The following is a 22767-nucleotide window of genomic DNA, read 5'->3' on the forward strand; positions in this document are numbered from 1 at the left end:
CAATAAATGTGATTTTGTGAGAAACTGTCAAATGACAAAGCACAGCCTGATTAGTACTTCAGAAAATTTAAAATTAAACCACACAAAAGAATAAGACAGATCCTTAAAAACTAATTATCTGACAGCCTTTTGATTCTTGTTAAATACTAAAGATTTTATTCCTTGTAATTTAAATAGCAAGGGGCAGCGATTGTTATATAGGTAAATCCTTATACTGTAACAAGAGTTATAAACCAGGATTATGATCTTTATTTACACCATATGTCTACTATCAAAGTAATTTTTTGAAATTATTTGTCAAGTGCACCTAAGACTATACTAAAAGAGAAGATGACTTTCAAATTGAATATGCAGATCCACTCACTGGTAATCTTTTTGAAAAGCATTTCATGATTGCTCCAGGACATTGAAAATTAAATCTGGTATTTTGCATTTGACAAACCTATAGGTGAAGGTGTAGAGCTGTTGCGGGCTGATGGACCAGACTTAAGAGAGGAAAGGTGCTAAAAGCTTCCTTGTACTGCCTTAGAGGGCAACTGTGGACAGTAGAGGGTGGACAAAGTTTTATAGTTGCTAGAGGATGTCCAGCTCTGGCTGCATCATGTCTCCTGTGGCTGCTCATGACAAGGGTTCTGGCAAGGCTGAAGGGCTCTAAGCTGCTTGGAGATCTCCTGTCTCTGTTGTCTTGGAATTCATGTGGACTCACACCAGGTAAAGCAAGAGATATCTTTGGAGGATGCTGATACAAAGCAACTAGGTTTGGTTTTCTCTCTCTATGGTTATAAATTAAAAGGCAGGGTTGCCTTTCTTTAATTGCTTTAATTTTAAAATGTATTGCATTTAGGATGTTCTTACAATGCATTGCTCACCCAACAACTTAAGAGCTCCTTGGGCTTAGTTTACTATGTTTCATTATCTTTTTCTAATGATGAGGCTCGTTTCTAATATAACTGGGGTTCATTTATTATGAAAGAGCCAGGAAAAGAAAGGCTATTGTGGCAATAAATCTATGAGTTTCTGGGTAAAGAGGGTGTAAACTCATAGCCCGAATGTGGGGCTCAACAGGCAGAACTAGAATTATGCAGGTATGAACAGCAGGATTTGGATGGTGTAGCTCAGATGGTTATGTCCTCTGTGTGTGGCGGTTGGAGAAACAGACAACCTCAAGTAGGGTTCTTGTTAATGGAAGACTAGCACAAGTTAAAATTCACGTGTTTAACTTAGGCCACCAAAAATAAGTTACAAGAAATGCATTGCACCTTAAAATATGATGAGAGAGCCAGTGACATGAACACACTCTGAGCATGTCACCCAGTGGTAGGTAAGGAAATATCTCTGAATTTGCCTCTGGAGGCCAACCTGCTGTCACTCATCTGGGCTGGTGTAAAACATTTGCTAAGGGAGACAGACAGACATTCTTTGCTTCATCTGTAACTGTATTTTTCTTTAGCCTTTACATGAGAACACTGCTTTTCAACAAGGGATGGTTTTGCCCTCTGGGGAGATTTGGCAACGTGTAGGGGCATTTTTGATTAAACAGCTGGCACTGTCCTTGGTCTCTTGTGAATAGTGGTCAAGAATGCTGGGCACGAAAAGCCACAAGTACAACCTAGAGTGTCAGCAGGGCTGAGGTGAGAGACCAAGCTGTGTAGTGTTTACTTCTGCTTAGAAGGGCTTTGAGGCTTGTGTTCCTGAGACATTTTCTTCTATGGAAATGCAGTATCAGAAACCAGCTCATAGCTGTTTCGTGCAATCTTGATTTCTAACACCTGCAGGCAAGCACTTCTACTGACTGTGGGTCTCAGTGAATCAGGACTAGCAGGGGATATCCAATATCAAATGGCAAATCCATCTGGGTTCACTTTTTTTGTAAAGTGTCTTGGCTTTACTGGGGTGGGTCTGTCTATGAATGTCCCAGCCTTGGCTCTCACACTGAGTTTGTCTGACTTTCTTCCTCATTTTGATATTCGTACCCTAATCTATTTGTTCTTGTGTGGATCTAACGTCCCTGTGCCATTCCATGGGGACAAAATCAGGAAGTAGATTTAAGGGTGAGATAAAAAATGAAGTATTCTCAAGTTACATTCAATTAGTGTAGGGAAATTAGGGAAAAAAATGAGCTGAACTGTAGTTCTTGCTTTAAGAGTGCTACCAACCTATTTTGTTTTAATATCTCTAGCTATGGCCTGTTCTGCTTGGTACACACAAGGCCTTTTGCTCTTTCGCTGTGAAGAGCCAGTGTTAAGAAACTTGAATGGATGGTACAGGAGAGGAGTCTTGCTCCCTATTTTTCTCTTCACATCTTTCATTGGCTTCTGTTATATTCACTGTCATTTTCCAGCTGTGAATGTGGACATTCCTTAGGCCAATTGTTCTCAGATTTTGATGTATATACAAGTCTTTCATAGTTCTTGTTGAAGTGTGAAGTGATTCAAAAGAGTAGGGATGAGACCTACAGTTTAGTAGTTGTAATTAGTGCCCAGGTGATCCTGGTGTTACCCACTTATGAGCCAGACTTTGACTAATTAAGCTTTGGATAAATTACTCACTAGTTAGTGCTACCGTTCCCTAGTAGAGAATGACTGATGATAGGTGAGTCAGGAACTCACTGTTTTTCTGGTTCTTTCTTTTCACTGTGATATGTTCTTCTAAGATACAGATCTGCAGTCAATACAGAGATATTCTCTAGGTTCCACCAATGACTGCATTGGCTAGTGATGGCAATCTTAGTGCAAGCTATAGTAGTTTAGCAGCTGGTGGTTTGAGCATTTCATTTCTCATCTGGAAAAATGAAGAGATTATTTATCTTATCTTAGAATCTCCTTGCATGAAAAAGAGAGAGATGGGAAGATAGAGATGGAGAGAGAGAGAGAGAGAGAGAGAGAGAGAGAGAGAGAGAGAGAGAGAATCCAGAGATTCTAGACTAATGACAGAATTTTATTTCATGTGATGGAAATCAATTTGGGAGTGTCCAATGGGAAAAGCTGTGATGTAACATATTCTTTCATGAATGGCTCACATCTTAAGGTGACTGTGTCTATGCTTGGGTTACCTAGTTTACAGTTCCTTTATAATCTGAATAAAAGAGAATTGATAATTATGATTCCTACTTTTACATGAACCATGAATATTAGGGAAAAGGATTCCAGGTTTATTTCATTTCTACTCTAAATCTCACTTCTAAATCTGTCATCACTCCAGTTTGTTATCAATATTTGTTTCTTATAAGCAATTTTCACCATTAATTTTTTCAGCAAAATTATGTTTTACCCAGCAGTATCAAGTTTCTCACTGTACTTGTGTATCTGTCCTTTTCTCATCATCTCGGTAATAAATACTGCCAAATTGTCCAACTGCAGGTTTCTATCCCAAACGAAGTCCCCTTTTGAGCTGCTGTTTAAAGATGGAAGTCCCAGATCACTGGGTGCTGCCAAGGGTCCTTAATCTAAAACTAGATCAATATTTTATTCATCCATAAGTCACTTGTTTAATTAAAATTCATGTTTAAGACAAAGTGCTTACTATGTAACTGGCAATTAGGAGATGAAAGTATGATTTTTTTTTTTTTAGGGAGAGATGACAAACATGTCTTGCATTTGTCTGTGAAAACTGGGCTATAGTCATGGCATCCTCAGGTTAATACGAGAATATCAAACCCAGTTGCACTAGTTTTTTGTGTAGTATTAAGATTCTGGCCCAGACTATTTTAATTTATTGATACAGAGGATGGATGATGTCTATCTAAATGGTAGAGTGTCTTACATAAAGGCTTAAGTGGATTTGTCTGCCTTTCTAACTGAAGGCATGAGGCTGGGTCCCCTCAGGTATGTCATGAGTTAGGGGTTATTTAAGGTTACTCATTTGAAGAAAAGTCTTCTAGCATTCATCACCATTACATGAGTACATATATTTGTCAACTCAGCTATTTATTTAATGCAAACCCTTTCTGAACATACACAAAGCTACAGTAGCTGCAGAATATAGTGCCTGCTTGTTCTCTCCTATAACTTTGAATAAAAGGAAGCACAGCAAGGCCTTTTGTCTTGTGTGTTCAGCATAATCGAGGTATATGACACTATGTATTCCATAGCCTATCACTTTACATTGCTGAGTGGTATTCCATTATATGTCATTTACTTAGAATTGTGCTATTTTCAATCTTTGGGATTTATGACTAACCCTATGAGCACCCTTTGGCAGGTGTGCATTGTTTCTTTGGATGAATACCCAGGAGGAGGATTGCTTGACCATAGGAAAAGACATAATTAGTTTTGCAAAACACTGATGAATATTTCCCCAAATAGGGTGTTGTCTTTGCACTTATATTGGGAATGGAACAAGGTGCAGGGGTCTCACTATGATTGGAAAGGTAAATAGTGGTGTCTCGTGATTTAGTTTGCATTTTCCAGATTAATTGTTAGTGTTCATTATTTTTATGAGGTGACTTTGCCCATTTTATCATGTCATCTGTCTTACTGTAGGGAAGTGTTCTTTATTCATCTTGAACACCAGGTCTTTACCAAATATTACCTAGTATTTTCTCCAGGTAGCTTATTCATTGTCTTAATGTGCCTTTTTATTTTAAAAAGGGTGAGATTAAACAAAACAAAACATCATAAGGAAACAATTTTAAGAAACATGGATTTCAAAGCAAGTCCACTAGAGATCTTCACTATCTTATTGTCTCTAGTTTTCTTCCAAATAGTTGTCCCCATCTTCACACATTGAATACATATTGAACATTATAGAACTAATAAAATTCATTACAGGATGATGAGAGCTTTTTAGGTCTTCAAGACCTGACACTGGGGAAGTCAATAATGACTAACATAATGCCTCTCATTCTCTTTGTAGTAGCTGTCTTTATCTTTATGTACACTGACATTGAACATAAGAGAATAGACTAATATCACTCTGAACAGTGAATAATAGTATTGCTAGATTTTATATCATAATGCTACAGAACTAGCACTGGGTTTCTTAGTGTCTCTTCTTTAGAGTGTCTGTTCATTACATCTTGCATTATATAACCTGTTCCCATAAATAGTTTAGAAATTCTCCCCATGTATGAATCTCTACATGTATATCTATCCTTTCTGTATTGTAGGGAAAAGCAGATCATAACAAGACAGCAAAACAAATTCCTAGAAAAACATGAAATGAAATGAAAAAGATATATAAAACCACAATATTAGATGATCTACAGTAGTTACTATGCTTTCTATTGTTATTTTCAATAGAATTGTTCACATCATCAGACATACTATAATTGAGCATAATATTACATAGCTATTTTAACAAAAACGCAACTTTGGAGACATTGTAGGACTTCAAAAGCAGTTAATAATCAAACCAGAATGGGTATCTTATTACATCTTGTCATCTTCAGAGTAGTTGCCTCTACTCTTAGGCTTGACACTATCAAGCATACCAAATTCGAATAAAATCAGTCAAGGCAAAACAGTGGTCTAACAAACCAGCTTCAAATAAGATCAGTCATAGTAAGACAATGTAAGTAACACAGGGCTTCAGTTTAAGTTAATAGGAAATTAAGGATAGTTACCATGGTATAGCTTGCTATGTTGGGAATAGTTGTCTGTGCCCTCAAATCTAGTATGATTAGACAGACCGGAACAAAATAAAATCAAACTGAACAGAGCAGTAAGAATACTGTGGCTTTTAAATCCTGCTACACTACTAACAACATCCTCAGCCTTTCTTTTTAATGCAATTCTTCACCTTTCCTTTTCTCAGGATGCTTTGTATATTTTGGGTCCCATTAGCTCCTTTAGTTTTTAGATTAGGAGATCAACCTTTTATCTGAGTGGTGATGAACCTTTTTACCCCTGAGCTTGATCTTGAGCTGTACTCCTTTACTTATTAAAGCCACAAGGTTTTCTTTCCTTCTAGCTGCTGTGTAGTTCTACACTGCACAAAAGTGTCATAACTTTCTAACTTATCTGCGGCTGCTGGATGAGTTGTTCCTATTTCTTTTTTTTTTCTTTTTCTCTTTTTATCGGTACTGGGGATCGAACTCACAACCACCTGCTTGTAAGGCAGTTGCTTATGCTGCTGATCTAAATCCCCAGCCCCGAGTTGTTCCTATTCTATTTCTCTCTGGTTCCCTGTCACATAGAGCATTGTTTTCTCATCTTTGACTTTCAGTTTATTAACCCTCTTTCAGATTGAATATATTTTCTATTCAGAGCATCTTGATGGATCCTGCCTCCTAATCTACTCTGCCTGTGTTTCTTTTTGTTAGTGTATCAAGGCTATCTATATTAAAGATTATAGCCTACCTTCTCTGCCTCATCTCTGCTATTCTATTTTTCTGCTATTATTTATCTACTTTTCTCCTTCATTCCACTGTTTGCCTCCTTCACTGAGGCCTCTCTACCACTGTTGCTGGAATCCTGGTATTTTTTTCTTCTAGAATGTCCTTCAATATTTTTTGTAGGGTTGGGTTGGTGGCCATGAACTCCCACAATGCCTGCTTGTCTTGGAAACATCTTATTTCACCATTAAATTTGAGAGAGTTTTTCAGGGTACATCAATCTGGGTTGGAAGTTATTTTCTTTCAGGGCTTAGTCTATTTCCCCCCAGGCTCCTCTCAGTTTGAGAGTTTGTGTTGATAGGTGTGTCGTTATTTTGATGATTTGTCCTTTGTAGGTGATCTGCTTCTTTTCTCTGGCCATTTTTAATATTTTGTTCTTGTGGTGGATTTCTGGGATCTTGATTATTATATTTATGGGTGTAGCTCTATTTTGGTTGTAGTTGGTTGGAGTTCTGTATGCCTCATTTATCTGGATATCATTTCTTTTTCCTATGCTTGGGAAGTTTTCCTTAATTATTTATGTGAAAAAAATTGTAAAAAAATTATTTATATGAATAGTCTTTGTAATTCATTTGTGATTACTCCTGCTTCTTCACTCATGTTTTTTATTCTTATGTTATAGATCCTCTTGTCATCTTCTAGCCTTTGAATTGTTTCTTCCTGGTTCCTTGTTATTTTTAAGAGATCTTTTCTTTCATGATCACACATTATAAATTTCTCTTCAAGTTTTAAAAGGCTAACTTTAGTTTCTGTCAAGGCATTTTGCCAGCTTTCAATGGAGTTTTTAGTTTCCTGGTATTCTCTTTGGATCTGTTTCATGTATTCTAGATTTTGTTTATATTCTTCACCAAAGGTTTTTCTTCCTTTTCTGGGTTCCTCCATTCTTCCATTTGTGTTTTCTTGGGAAGGGCTTAGCATTTCTTTAATCTTTTTATATCTTGACTCACTTGGATTAGAATTTCAGTTTTAAGTTCATCTATGAGGTCATGAAGGTATTTCTTTTTGTCCGCTGATGTTGTGGCTAATATTGCATCATTGCTGCACTGGTTCTCTTCTGTATTTACCTTTCTTGGGCTTATTTTCCCTGAGACAGCAGCTGGAGGTTTTTTCTTATTTCTGTCTCTTGTCATGTTTCTGATTTCTTTCAGACAAGTGTGTAGTGGAAGTCTCTGGCCCTCTCTGTATTGCTTATGGTGTTACGGAGTGTGATGACTGGTGTTTTGTTGCCCTCTCCAATTTGTTGTTATATGAGGTGCACATGGGGATGATGTGGGCTAGTTACTTGCCTCTGAGCCATTCAACCGGCAAGTGCCTTCAGCAACTTAGGCTGTGATGTAGTGGTTGTCACAGGGTTGGGACAATTTAATTCCTGGCTATTGGATCCCAATGAGGGGTGTGCATCAGTCCAAGCAGGTCCCACCTGTACTCTCTGGGCCAGGGGTGGCTGACATGCCACTGCAGCACTGGGCTCTGCCCTACTCCAAGATGTCTTCCAGCCAGTGACACCCACAGCAGTACCCAATTTCCAGCACTCACCGTGAACTATTACAGTTATCTACCTTGGCTCCACTCCACACTGTGCTGCGTCCTCCCACCAAGGGCCAGGGACTCAATTCCCATTATCCATGGCCATGGATTCAGTGCAACCTTGAATCATCTGATTCCTCGGTGCTCGCAACACAGCATGGACTGATTTCAGTGAGCACTTTGGGCTCCATCCCTCCACTTGCACTTTTCCTTCCTCTTTCTATTTTTCTTTTTCCTTCAGTTTCCTGCTGGATTTGTGAGAGTCCCTTTCAGTATTATTACAAAAATATTTTTGATCCTATGAACCCTTAACATCCAAGCACCACACACTGAAAAGCATTGCAGGGTTGTTCTTGCTATGCTGGACTTCTGGTTGTATGTGAATTTTGGAATTTTTTTTTTAGCTCTATAGAGAATGCTGTTTGTGTGTTGATTGGGATTGTATGTGGGTTTTTGTGATACCAAAAATTTGATTTTTCCTTTAAGCCTTGCTCTCCTAAGGATTTATGTTCTTCACCAAGTCTTTCTGTTATTTCTACTGTGTTTCTTCCAGCCAAATCTACAGAAATGAAGAAACGAAAGGTTATTTCAAATATGTATTATTTAGGCAGTCCACATATCAGACAGAAAGTTACAGCTTCTTATCACTAGTAAAACGTTCCCTACAATTTATTAATTACTAGAAGCATCATGCAACATCCTGGCTTCCTAGGAGATATTCACAGACCTTGTGTGGTCACCAAATGACACATTTTCCCCTGATGGCCTATCTGAGTTTCAGTGTTTGGGGCATCAGGGCAGTAAGTCTCCAGGTGGTTCTCTCTATGGTAAGTGATCTCCACAAGATGCTCAGATAAGGAGGAGAAAGGCAGCAGCTGAGCTGGGGCTGCCAGCAGAATCCTGTAGACTCTCCACCGTGCTGTTTCTGTTTCTTCAGCAAAGCTGTGCCGGAGATCTGCCCAGATGGGGGTCTCCTTGGCCTTAGCAGCCTCGGTTCTCCTTGCTGTCTCAATTTGGCCTTGGGCTGACCTTCATGTGGACATAGATGGTAAATTACCACTCAGACAATGTGTCCTTGAGGGTGTTCAAAAAGATTGCTTTCCACCCTGGTGCCCACCTTCCTGGAGAGATGTGATGTTTTCATTTGCAGGAAGAGAAATAACTTAAGGTTGAGTGGACTTGTGTTGACACACACAGGTCACATTTTTTTTCCTGCCTAAATGTCTGAGTTCCTGGATGTTTCTGGTCCACTTTTTCATCTCTCTCTCTCTCTCCCCCTTGTTTGGTTCCATCTTTATCCCAATCCTCATTTGCAGAAAGTCCTGGCTCTGAGTTTGCTTTTGCAAGCCCACTGCCAATCGCTGGTACTTGGTGGCACTGTAAGAAACTGGGTTGTATTGCAACTGGAATTCTCGCTTCTGGTCTCTTCCTATTTCCTTTCATCCCTGTTGAATCCATCAGTGGTTTACAAGGCCAGTGGGCAAAAGATAAATCAATCCACTGTCTGCAAGTTGATTCTAATGGGTCTTTTCTGTTTTTCCTGGAATCCAAATGCTTCCTAGCCTTAATTAACCTGACCAAATGTCCTCTATCTCAAGGACTTTTGCAGTGTTACTTTTTGTGCTTTTTAAAAAAATTTGTTTGCTTGTTTACATCAATGTAGACTGATCTATTTTATTCTATGTGGTCTTTTCTTGGAACTGATATATGAATGTCTTACTTATCCACTTGATGTCAAGTTCTTGGTGAGCAAGGATATCTCATTACCAGTTTCTTTCCACCTTGTCTAAGATGAATCCTTCAGAATTCTTAGAGCTCACCACAAGCAGCTAATCACTGAGATGCAGAGCACTTGTGAGGGGCAGTAGTTGGTAATTTTGGCAGTAGTTGGTATTACTAGGTGGTGATGAGGGTGTTCAGGTTTGGGTTCTGCTTCATAATGCCTGGGTTTGTATATATTTCTGTCTCAGTGGATGTATCTAGAATCAGGGTGGGTTCCTCAGGGTTTTTGTCCAATGACTCCTTCGTGTTTTGAGAGACCACCAAACGCTGAGCTGAAACTCGACTCCATTGTCATAGACAACAGCAGTAAGGTCAAGAGTGTGGGCTTCCTGAGTTCTCACCATGTCTCCTTCTGAACCCACCTTTAATCCCAGTCATTGGAACTTTTTCCTTTGGGAATGATTTCCCTGAATATTTTGTTGAGGTGGTATGACAGTAGTATTTTAAACACAGAGAGGGCTGTGATTTGGAGGTTACAGTCACTGATGTAGAACACCTGCCTGCCCCAAAGTTCCTTTCCCCCAAACTTGCTTATTATTATCTTTTTGGTGGTGGTTTATCTCTGAAGGCCAAGGGCTTTGGGGATCCAATATTGGTGGAGATCTCTGTGGCCAGTTTATCTCTAATCAGATATTCTTTTCATGTTTGGAGGGCAAGGCTGCCTCAAATGAATCCATGAATGGTTGTCCCTGGCTTCCCAAAGATTTTAACATAGAGGAAAGAATGAATTTTATCACAAAAATGGTCACAGGTCTTCATCCCTAAGTAGCAAATTTTCTTTCCAGCTGAGATTGTTTCCTGCCCTTGCTGCTCTCGATGTGTATTCCACCATACTGCCTTACCCTTTCTCCTCCTTCTCCCTTTCCAAAAAGGGAGAAGGAATATGTTTCTTCTAACACATTATGACTTCTTCCTTTATGCTTCGTTCTAGGTGTACATTTTCTATGGAATATAATTTTGTTTGGAGGAAGTAAAGGGATCATGTGATTTTTTCCAATCCTCTTCCAGCCTCCATCGAACACCTGAAATCTAGGCATTTAGATGCATAAGTAAGCAGATGTTTTGGGAAAATAATAATAATGATAATTTCTTGAATGGTTTCTCCCACAGTGAGAATACAGTGCTCCATAGACTGGGTGACAGTCTTGGTCAGCCCACATAGATTCAACAGAAGCAACCCCTACATGTTTGCTGACGAACTGGTTCTGGGCTTGGGCTGCCCTGCGACTGAGATCCAAACGTATGTGTATCGTTTCGTGTACCCAGTTAGTGCTTGTGGCATCCGGACCCAGGTGAGTGTGGCACTTACTTGCAGAAATGCCAAATGCGTGTCATATCTTTGTGTCTAGTGTTAAATTAACTGTCCTTTTTTCAAAGCCTTCTGGGTAGGTGGTGGTGGAGTTCTTCACCAATACTGGGCCGTGATGGATGAGTGTACAGGACCCTACAGCTCAGATTTATAGACTGGTCAGAGAGCTGATCATAAACCCTCTTTTGTTTTGAATTTTATTTTTAAAGAGGATAAAAATTAAACATAACAAGACAGAATGAAACAGATCATAAGATAACAATGTAAGAGACACAGATTTCAAAGCAAGAGAACCAGAGATCTTCACTGTCTATCATATTGTCTCTTTGTTTTCTTCCAAATAGTTGTCCATATCTTCACATATAATGAATTCATACAAAATGATATAGTATAGAAGTGATCAGAACAGGATGATGAAGGCAGTTTTAGGTCTTCAAGACCAGACAATAGGGAACTCAACAATGGCTGCCATAATGTTTCTCATTCTCTTCAAAATAGCTGTCCACACCTTCATGTATGTTGAAATTAAACAAAACAAGACAGACTAAAGTCACTCTGAACAAAGAATAATAGTATTACTAGATTTCACATCCTGATGCTCTGGAATCAGCAGTGGGTGCCTTAGTGTCTCCTCTTTTTCAAAGTAGCTCTTCGTCTCATTGTGCATTATACAATTGATTCTCAAAAACTTTTTGGAAGATCTACACATGCATGAGTCTCTACAGCTATCCTATACTTTTTGTATTAGAGGGAAAAACAAAACAAACCAAGACAAAACAAAACAAATTCTTAGAAAAACGTTAAATGAAAAAGACGTATAAACAACAATAGCAAGGAGCCCAAACACTGACAGTATAGGCCTTCAAAACAAGCTGGTATGAGCATAACTAGGGTTGTTATTTTACATAATGATCTTCAAGAGTTCTTGAGATCACTATACAATAGTATGCACAATTGTTCAAATCCTACAAATATTAAATTTTTGTTCCAAGAATTTATATATAATTCGTAGTGCAAACATTTTAGCTATCCTAAGTGTGATTATATAATTTTAGACATCTCTTCTTTTCCCTTCCTTTTTGATTTCCTCATTTTTCCTGGGATATTATTTTTTCCCCTTTAAACAGATTCTTATACTTTCACTGTGTTTATTGAGTTTTTTGTATCTTATGTACCCTTACCATTTCTTACACTATGGATACTACATGGTATTTACACACGTGAGTTTGATTTATTTCACTTATGAGTATGGTCTCAAGTTGCATCCATTTACTTGTAAATATCTTAATGTGATCATTCTTTATAGCAGAGTAGTACTTCACTGTATAAAAATACCACGTCTTTTTTTTTATCCATTCCTCAGTTGATGGGCAGGTAGGTTGTTTCCAAGATCTGGCTATTACAAATTGTGCTGCTACAAACATGGATGCACATATATCCCTTTAGTATGATGCTTTCAGTTCTTCTGGGAATATGCCCAGAAGTGGGATGGCTAGCTGGGGCCTTCTATCCCAGCTTTTTAAGAATCTCTAGACTGACCTTTACAGTGGTTGCACCAGTCTCCACTTCCACCAACAGTGCACAAGTGTTCCTTTTTCTCTGAAGCCTCTCCAGCATTTGTTGTTGGTAGTTTTCTTTATCCTGGCCATTCTTTCTGGAGTGAGATGGAACCTCTTTACATTTCTCTGATGACCAATGATGTTGAAAATTTTTCATCTATTTATTTGCCATTTGTAATTTTTAATCTGAGAACTGTGTATTCATCTCAGATGCCCATTTTTGGAATGGGTCTTTGAATTTTGGGGATCTATTTTAATTCTTTATATGTTCTGGGCAGAAGTCCTTTGTCTAAGGGACAGTTTGCTAAGATTTTTTCCCCAGTTTGTGGGTTTTTTCACTATGCTGGAGATTTCTTTTGACACGCAGAAACTTTTAATAAGAGGTGATCACAGTTATTGATTCTGGGAAGTATTTCCTGTGTGGTTTGAATCCTGTTCAAGAATTCTCTACCTATTCATATGTCTTCAAGATTTTCACCCAATTTGTCTTCCAACAGATTTAGTGTTTCTGTTTTAATATTCAGATCTTTGATCCATTTAGATTTTAATTGTGATTTTAATGGTGATAGGCATGGGTATAGTTTTAGTTTTCAGCATATGGAGAGCCAGCTTTTTAGCACCATTTATTAAAGAGATTGTATTTCTTCCAGTGTACATGTTTGGCTCCTTTATCAAAGATAAGGTAGTTGAGTGTGTTTGTAATTATGGTTGTATCTTCTAATCTATTCCATTGATCTTCAGGTCTGTTTTAATTCAAGTACCATGTTGATTTTATTTCAGTAGCTTTGTAGTATAACTTCAAGTCAGGAATTGTGATGCCTCCTGCCTTGCCTTTGCTGTTTAGAATTGCCATTGCTATTCTAGGTCTCTTCTGGTTCCAGATGAATTTTCGGAGTGATTTCTCTAGATCTATGAAGTATGTTGATGATATTTTCATTGAGAATTTTGGGAGAATGGCCATTTCCACAATATTTATTCTCCATATCCATGAACAAGGGATGTCTTTCCATTTTGTGAGATCCTCTTCAATTTCTTTTCCATGATATTATAATTTTCCCTGTATAGATCTTTTACTTCTTTTGTGAGATTAATTCCTAAGTATTTCAATTTTTTGGATGCTAGTGTTAAAGTTGTAGCTTCTCTAATTTCTCTCTCAGTGATTTTATTGTTAGTATATAAGAATGCTATTGATTTTTGAGTATTGATTTTGTATCCGTGTAGATTGCTGAATTTATTTTTCATATCTAGGAGTCTTTCAGCGTCTTCTATGTAGAATATCATGTCATCTGCAAATAATGGTAATTTGACTTCCTCTTTTCCTATCTTTACCCCTTTTATTTCTCTCTTTTTTTATAATTGCTCTGGCTAGTATTTCCAGTACTATGTTGAATAGGAGTGGTGATAAGGGACATCCTTGTTTTGTGCCTGATTTTAAGGTAAAGGCCTTTAGTTTTTGGCCATTTAATGTGATGCTGGCTGTTGGTTTGTCATAGATGGCCTTTATCATATTGAGGTAAAGACCATCTATTCCAATTTTATGTAAGGTTCTTATCATGAATGAATGTTGGACCTTATCAAAAGCTTTTTCTGCATCTGTAGAAATGATACTATGATTCTTACTTATGTCTTTATTGATATGATCGATTACATTTATTGATTTGTGTATATTGAACCATCCCTGTGTGCCTGGGATAAATCTCACTTGGTCTTGGTGTATAATCTTCTTGATGATTTGCTGCATCCTGTTTGCCAATATTTTATTGAGGATTTTGGCATCTGTGTTCATTAGGGAGATTGGCCTATAGTTCTCTTTTTTAGTTGGGTCTTTCTCAGGTTTTGGTATGAGAGCAATATTTGCTTCTAGGAAGACTTAGGAAGGATTGCTTCCCTTTTGATTTCATTGAACAGTTTTAGGAGTCTTGGCATTAGGTCTTCTTTGTATTTCTTGTAGAATTCTGCAGTGAATCCATCTGGGCCTGGGCTCTTCTTTGTAGGTAAAGACTTAATTACATTTTTAATTTCATTAATAGAAATTGGGTTATTCAGCAATTTTACATCTTCTTGATAGAGCTTTAGTGCTTCATGTGTTTCTAGGAATCTGTCCATTTCTTCTGTGTTATCGATCTTAGCATTTTTTGAAACTGGTGTTGATGATCTTTTGTATTTCCACAGGGTCTGTAGTGATTTCACCTTTTTCATTCCTTATTGCATGAATTTGAGCTTTTTCTTCCCATTTTAAAATAAGTTTGGCTAGAGGCTTATTAATTTTATTTATTCTTTCAAAGAACCAACTCTTGGAGTCAATTTTTTGGGGAGTATTTTCTTGGTCTCTAATGCATTAATTTCTGCTCTGATTTTTATAATTCCCTCTCGTCTTTTGGATTTGGGTTTGACTTACTTTCTTTTCCCAGCTGTTTGAAGTGTAGCATCAGGTTGTTTATTTATATTTGTTCTGTTTTCCTGATGTGGGAACTCAGTGCAATAAATTATCCTCTGAGGACCACTTTCATTGCATCTCACAGATTCTGCTTAGTTCTAATTGTATTTTCACTTGCTGGTAGGTATTGCTTAATTTCTTCCTTAATTTACTGTGTGTCCCACTGTTTGCTTGAGTATATTATTCAATTTCCATGGGTTTGTGCAGTTTCTTTTATCATTAATTTCTAGTTTCATGGTGCTATGGTTTGAAAATATGCATGGGATAATTTCAGTTCTTTTGCATTTACTTAAATATGTTCTGTGTGCTAGTATATGGTCTATTTTAGAGAATGTCTCATGTACTGCTGAGAAGAATGTATATTCTGATGTTGAATGGAACACTGTGTGTATGTTTATCAGGTCCGTTTTTTCACAGATATGATTCAGTTCTGTTATTTCTTTGCTGATTTTCTGTCTAGTTGATCTGTCTCTTGGTGTCAATGGTGTGTTAAGATCTCCTGTTATAATTGTGTTATTACTTATTTGATTTTTCATTTCTGTTAATATTTGCTTTGTATAACTGGGTGCTCTGGAATTTGGTGCATATATATTTAATATTATTATCTCTTCCTCTTGTAGTTTTCCCCTAACTGGTATGTAGTGACCTTCTTTATCTCTGTGGATCATTCTTGGTTTGAAGTTCACATTTTCTGCAAATAGAATAGCCATCCCAGCTTTTTTTGGGGGTTTCTGTTGGATGAAGTATTGTTTTCCATTCTTTGACTTTCAGTCTGTGAGTTTCTTTTTGGGTTAGAGGGGTTTCTTTTAGACAACATTTGGTTGGATGTTGTTTCTTGATCCATTCTGCCAGTCTGTTTCTTTTAATTGATGAGTTAAGATCATTTACATTGATGGTTATAACTGTTATATACTGGTTTATTGTTGACATGTTATCTTTGTGCTGTTGCATCTTTGTCGTTGCATTTTGTTTAATTGTCTGCCTTGCTTAGTGGCTTTTTCCTATGTGTAACTAGAATGTCTTTCAGTATTCTTTGCCGGGTTGGTTTGGTAATCATGAAGTTCTTTGTCTTCATGTTAGCTGTTCTTTGTCATGGAAGTATCTTATTTCTACACTGATTTTGAAGAACAGTTTTGCAGGAACATCCATCTAGGTTGGTAATCATTTTCCTTTAGGATCTGAAATACTTCACTCCATGCTCTATTTTATTGTTTGTGTTGGGAAGTCTGCTGTGACTCTAATAGGCTTCCCTTTATAGGTGATCTGTCCTTTTGCTCTGTAAGCTTTTAATATTCTGTTCTTATGTTGGATTTCTGGGATGGTAATTTCAGGTCCGTTTTTTCACAGATATGATTCAGTTCTGTTATTTATTTTGGATGTAGTTTATTTTGGTTATGGTTATTTGAAGTTCTATATGCTTCACTAATTCTAATGTCAGTTTCCATTCTCATGTTTGGGAAATTTTCATCTATGACTTCTGTGAATTGCCTTTTGATATCATTTGTATTGTTTCCTTCTTTTTCATTCATCCCTATTAATCTTATGTTGTTTTTCTTTGCACCATCTTGTAGCTGCTGAATTGTTATTTTCTGATTCCTTGTTATTTTGAAAAGATCTTTCCTTTTCTGTTCACTAGCTGCAGTCTTGTCTTTGAGGTCTGAAATTCTGTCTTCACTTTCGTTGAGGTGGTTCTGCCAACTTTCAATGGAATTTTTCATTTCCTATATATCTCTTTGAATCTATTTCATGCATTCTGTTTGTTTCTTATATTGTTCCTTCAGAGTTTCTGTCTTTTTACATTGTTCCTCTAATTTTTTAACCATGTCTTCTTTGGATGAGTTGAACAGTTCTTTTATTACGTTTATCATTTCTTCTTTTACCTGACAGAATATTTCTGATATGACTTCTTTTATAGCTTCCTGGAGTTGTTCTTTACTTCAGTTGTAATCATTTCCAGAATTTCAGGTGAATTGCTTATATTTTCTTCTGTGTCCATGTCTCGTAGGCTTGCTTGGGCTGGGCTGGAAGTTTGAGATTGATTTTGCGCTTTTGTTTTGTCATTTTCCTATATTTCTGGTTTTTGTGTGATGTTTCAAAGCTTCCCCATGTGCTGGGATCACCTGGCCAACTTTTGGCTCCTGGGGCAGACTGCAGGCAATTGCTAGCCACTTGGAGTTCACTGGGCACAGGCTATTTAGCTCTGTGAGATACTCCTCTGCATCCTCCTATGATTTGAGACATAGGGCCTGGTCTTACCTCCTGGGAGCAATCCAAGGCTTCCCTCTGTACTGGCTTTCAACCTGCACAGGCTCAGTGCCTGGGAATGATTTCAAGCCCCTGCCAGCTGCTTGGAGTTCACTGAGAATGACCCAGTTAGGCCTGCTTGGACCTCCCCTGTGTCCTCTGGTGATTTCAGACATTGGGTGTGGTCTTATTGCCTCAGAGTGATGTTCCAAGGCTTCCCTGTGATTCAACCCGTGAGCATTCAGCTTCTAGGACTGAATTGAGGCCCCTACCAACTGCTTGGAGTTAACTGGGCATGGCCCTGTGGGGACCTCCCATGTCCTCAGGTCATTTCAGATACGGGGTGTTATCTTACTGTCTGGGAGTGAGGTTCCAAGGCTTCCCTGTGTGCTGGGCTTCAACACATGCATGCTCAGGGATTGAAACTCCATGAGCCCCTTTAGTACCACTATTTTATTTGCCTGAAGCTTAAGACATCGTTTTACATTTCATCCAATGCTCCCCTGAGCAAGGTCATTAATATGAATGTTCTGAAATCTATTCCTGCTCCATGAGGATGTGTATTATGTGAGGAAATGCCTTTCATAAAAGTAAAACCTCAGGTGGCTACTTGTTTCAGGAAAAAGATTGAAATATTTTTATTTTGGGATGTTACCTTTATGTAGAACATCAAATGTGGACAATTTATATTTTTGCTGCACTAGTTGTTTGTGCCAACAACAAATTATTGTGCTTAGTCTTTGTGTGTATCCAAGAGGGACAGTAGCCACGTCTGAGATAACTGGTGTTTTCTATTTCATGTTGATATGTGTGTATGGCTCCTTGTTACTGGAAACCTCTCCTATGCAACTTCCTGCTCTCTTAGGTGCTCTTCAGGGATTATCTCCTTATTCAAACTGAGATGTACTACACCCAGAGGGATAGCCACAGAGATCCTGAGAAGACCCCTTTGTTCTGCATTACCACTCGGTGAGTTCTGCAGACCTGGTTCCTTTGAAATACTTTGATCCACCCCTTTTTTAGCATTGCGTTTTTGAGAAGCACAGGTTATTGAGACTTTAATTCACCCACAAGCACAATTCAAACAAACTCTACATTAACAAAATATCTACAAAAACATTTCAGTGGATGCCCTATTATTTCTTTAATTTACTTTTTTTCAGTGTAATATTTACTTTAAAAAGTAATATTTTCAAAATCAAAAGATAGACTTGGAAATATTCTTGCAGACAATCTAGTGTCACTATGTTATTTTAAGCAACTCAAATTCAAGGCAAAACCATGAACCTCTGCTAAATGGGGCAGCCAGCACCCACACTGTATCTTGGTGTTTCCACCTTTGTAGTTCTCTTCTGATGCATTTTGGCATTCAGTTCCATGTTAGAACAGTAAGCTTGCTAAGAGTTAACAGAAAACAAATCTTTCATTTTGTACCACCGGCTGATGGAGATGCATGGAAGGAACAGGTTGTCAACTTGATCACTGAATACATCTACTAACAATCTGTGAAACAGAGAGGTTGAACCCCAAAGGACCCCATCAAACTCTGACTAAGTGCACTGTTATCCTGGTACACATATGCTTTCACTGAAAGATTGACATTGTGTTGTAGAGCTGAGCAAATACTCAAGAAACCACAAGAAAATGACAACTTTGTTTAGTATGTGAAAATAAAGGACATCAAAATAAGAATTTAGAGTTCAGAGTAAATACGCAGAACCTTTTAACATGACTAGTGCACTTTTATGGGGGGCAACCTTGTAGTGTGGTAAAATATACAAAGACAAAATTTAGCAATTTAACCATCTTTAAGTGTGCAATTCAGTGCCCTCGTATACATTCATACTGCTCATACTTTTGATATTTCTTTTACTTGATTTTATAAGGCAAAACCAGGCTGAGGGATTTAACAGGTCTGAGAAGTTTCCCAAATAGAAGCTAAACCTTGATTCTACTTGTCACACATCAGATACATACATAGATGATGGTAACTTCTGTATTGTATGAAGCTTATCCTTCTTAGAAAAATGAAGGCTAGCCATACAACACATGATTAGGTTTTTGTTGTATGAATTTTAAGGTTAAACATGAACATGCATATGTACAGACACATAATTTGACACAGTTTTGGTTTCAGTACTTTAGTCAGTTAAGCTCTTGGTGGATTTTGCTTCTTGATTGTAGGATCCATTTGGCTAAGTCTGTTTTGCTGAATATTTTGGTTCTCTACTAATGTAAACATCACCAGTCATCTAGGAGCACTCATCTTTCCACTTGCTGTTTTAACCATGGAGAGATAATATGAAACTAGCTTTGTCTAAGCATACTTGCCCTAATCTTAACATCAAGATCCAACTGCCACCTGGAAGGTCTGGAGTTCTGGCCCTGTGCTATACTCTGAAATTGCTGTGCTGAAAATGATTGTCTGAAACAGTCTTTAAAACAACTGGGCCCCAAGTTTAAATTTGGGAATACTTGATGACAAGTATGCCCACCTTGTTTACTTTCTGTTTCTCTTTTCTTTAGGAAATCACCGTGGATTACTCCGGTTTCCTCTGAGGATGACATAAAATTGGAGACCAGTCCCTTCATGTCTGACTTTCAGACAACACCAGAAGAGCTGTGGTTATTAAATTCTACTTAGAGAGGGCTGCTGCAAAGTGGGGAAATGAAGACTGGTGACAGTGATGATACATATTGTTGGGAAACAATTCCTTATTTAGAAATATAGATATAACTTTCTGTTTATGTATATTATCCCTTAAAATTCTAGTTCAGTAAAGGCCCTGATTAGTGGAGGTAGATTTTTAGACAATTTTATTCAAGGGGCATGGTTTGTTAATTTAATGTAATTATTCAGTAATTTGTAATAACCACTCAAATTTCTCTGTCTTATAGAGTGGATTCAGTCCTCAGTGACAGGGATTTGGTCCAAATGATATAAACTTTGAAGGATTATGTTTTAAACATTTCTCAGTAATAATGAATAGTGACAGACACACACACACACACACACACACACACACACACACACACACACACGTGTGACTCCAAACTTCAAATGTAGTGTAAAATTTAACATACTAACTCATGGGAAACAAAAATATTGTTTGTGCCAATATATTAGTGTGATTTTTCTTAATCCATCAGTGAAGTCAAATCCTGAAAATAATTCAACTTATGATAACATATTTGGGTAATTATTCCAGATGGACATTAAATTCAACTCTAGATTTCAAGCAATCTTTTCTTAACTGAAATTTGGTGTCAGATTTTCCTTTTGTCCCAGTCTGATTTCTCCATGATGGAAAATGTATTCATTCCTGGAGTCATGCTGCTGATGAGGAGCAGGCCGTTAGATGGTTATTGGTCACTAGCTGTTCTGTGCTGTATTTCTTTGTTGAATTTTCCCCAAACATGGAGCCTGCCCATAGAATACATCAAAACTCACTTCTGATTTTGGGAGATTTTTTTCTATCAAGTGTAAGAATTGAACTGTGTCATTGGCTATTCAGTTGCTTTATCATATGTACTTGGGATGCTATATTCTTTGGGGGACAGATTTTTGCCAAATTAATATTTTGTGTTAAAGTGTTTTCAAAAATTAAAGTGCCATTATAATTTGCAGAATACCACTTCTTGGGGCTGTTTACTTGTCAAATGAAGATTTTGACATGAACATCATGGACTTCTGTGTCCGTTAACCAACAGCTGAGAGGTAAAATTTCTGTGGGGCTTGATGAATGTCAGACCGCAGTACAAGTACATTATTACAGTCTAATTCTCTTAACAACTGTCATTGTTGGTGTCCACCCAAAGCCTCAAGAAGTTTTAGATGGGGCTCTTTCAGAGGTGGCCAAATCTAGAGTGTGGTGGTGATCATGGTTCAATGCTAGAATTAAAGGTGCTGAGATTAAGGTGGGTGATTGATGATCAGTCCACTGATTAAATTGGCACCAGCCTGATTCTAGTAGATTGGATACAAAATAAGGGACAGAAAGAGGCTTGTTTCTCCTCTGCATTGTTGCTTTTGTTGTCTTCTGTTGCCATGAACTGATTCCCCTCTGCTATGTACCTCCCCTGCAAACCTCTAAAGACTGTGAGCTAAGTAAACCTTTCCTCCTTTCACTTTGGGTGTTAGGTACTTCTCAGCAATGAGAGAAAAGCAAGTAAGACAACAACTCACAGCAGAGCCATGTGTGTATCAGTAGTATCCTGATAAGAACACAAAGATTAAACCTTTACTTTCATGAGTCATTTAGCTGGATGTGTGGCATCAAGATTCAGAATTTGGATACTTGGCTCTATAGTTTGCATGTGCTCTCTTCTTATACATGAGCCACTATAACTCTACTGCCTTCAATCATTTTAAGTCACTGAATCATAGTCTCTAGAAAACCATTGCTATCAAAGGATTTCTATAGTTTTGGATGTTCTTGGCTGGTAGCCTGGTGAGACTCTGCAGAAATATAAGTTTTTGTGTATAACTTTTGTCTTAGTTATTTTTCTCTCATTGCTGAGACAAAATCATCCCTTACCCACAATTTAAGGGAGGAAAAGGTTATTTAGCTCATAGTTTACAGAGGTTTTAGTCCATAACAGCTGGCTCCAAAGCAGGGTGGCACATGGAAGAGGGGCAACAATTCATGGCAGTGGAAGAAAGCAAAAGAAACAAGAGCAAAAGGTGAAAAGAAACTTCTTTCTGACCATTTTATCTTTTCCAGACTTCTGGGATTAGCGTGATGCCTGTCTAATTGGTGTACTGATTCAGCAATCACCAAGTCTTTTGTACCATAAACTTTGATCACAGGATTGCACTGTGAATCTACCACAAACTGTATTCAGTCACCTCTGAAAATCCCTGCCCCTCCATGACTGTGTGAGGCTTTGAAGGAATATCCAAAGACAAATTTTTTTCATTCTATATAAATGGTTGAGGGATGAATTCATAAAGAATATTTACAAGGCAGAGTATAGTTTACATAAAAATCCATATACTTTGTCTCCAGTTTTGGTGGAGGCAAAGCTGGACTACGTACAGTTACAACTCATCAAAAAGTTAGTGTTGACTAGTTTGTGTGCTTAAAGACTTATTTATTTTCTTCTTGAAGTCACATTCCCATTTCCATTGGGAGGTAAAGAGGGAAACTGAGAGTAGGAATTTTATTTTATTCAGAATTGAGAGTAGTGGTATGATAATGTTAGAGATCAATTATAAAAAAAGTTCAGCATGCCACGAGTTAGAAAATGAATGAATGTTTTAGATTGATTATGATTTTGCACACATCCACACAATGCACACATACATGTCAGAATTCATGGGGCCATACACCTAAAAAAAGAAGCTTATAATGTACCAATTAGACTTCAGTGCACCTGACATATTAGGCAGGCTGTGATGAGCAAAGGGCACAATTATTTCTTACCCTAACATATCCAAATGTGTTACATCTATTAGATAGTATGTTGGGCTTTTGCACTGGGACTTACCTAGTTTAATATATGAAACTTTATTTATTAGACAGTTGCGATCAGTTTGTAAAATATATTCTCTTAAAGTATTGAGAAGGGCAAC

General features: G+C 37.7%; 1 protein-coding gene across 1 annotated transcript; it reads left to right on the forward strand.

Moving 5' to 3' along the window:
• Positions 1-8754: 8754 nt before the first annotated feature.
• On the forward strand, positions 8755-20936 carry Oosp2 (oocyte secreted protein 2). Its single transcript, XM_063229282.1, has 4 exons — positions 8755-8909; positions 10754-10935; positions 18058-18161; positions 19719-20936. The coding sequence occupies exons 1-4, from the start codon at positions 8825-8827 to the stop codon at positions 19834-19836; spliced, it is 489 nt and encodes a 162-aa protein (XP_063085352.1). The 5' UTR covers positions 8755-8824; the 3' UTR covers positions 19837-20936.
• Positions 20937-22767: the final 1831 nt, after the last annotated feature.

Source organism: Cavia porcellus, unplaced genomic scaffold (assembly GCF_034190915.1).
Source record: "Cavia porcellus strain 051 isolate PalLab524CR breed Dunkin Hartley unplaced genomic scaffold, mCavPor4.1 scaffold_17, whole genome shotgun sequence".
NCBI classification, from domain to species: Eukaryota; Metazoa; Chordata; class Mammalia; order Rodentia; family Caviidae; genus Cavia; species Cavia porcellus.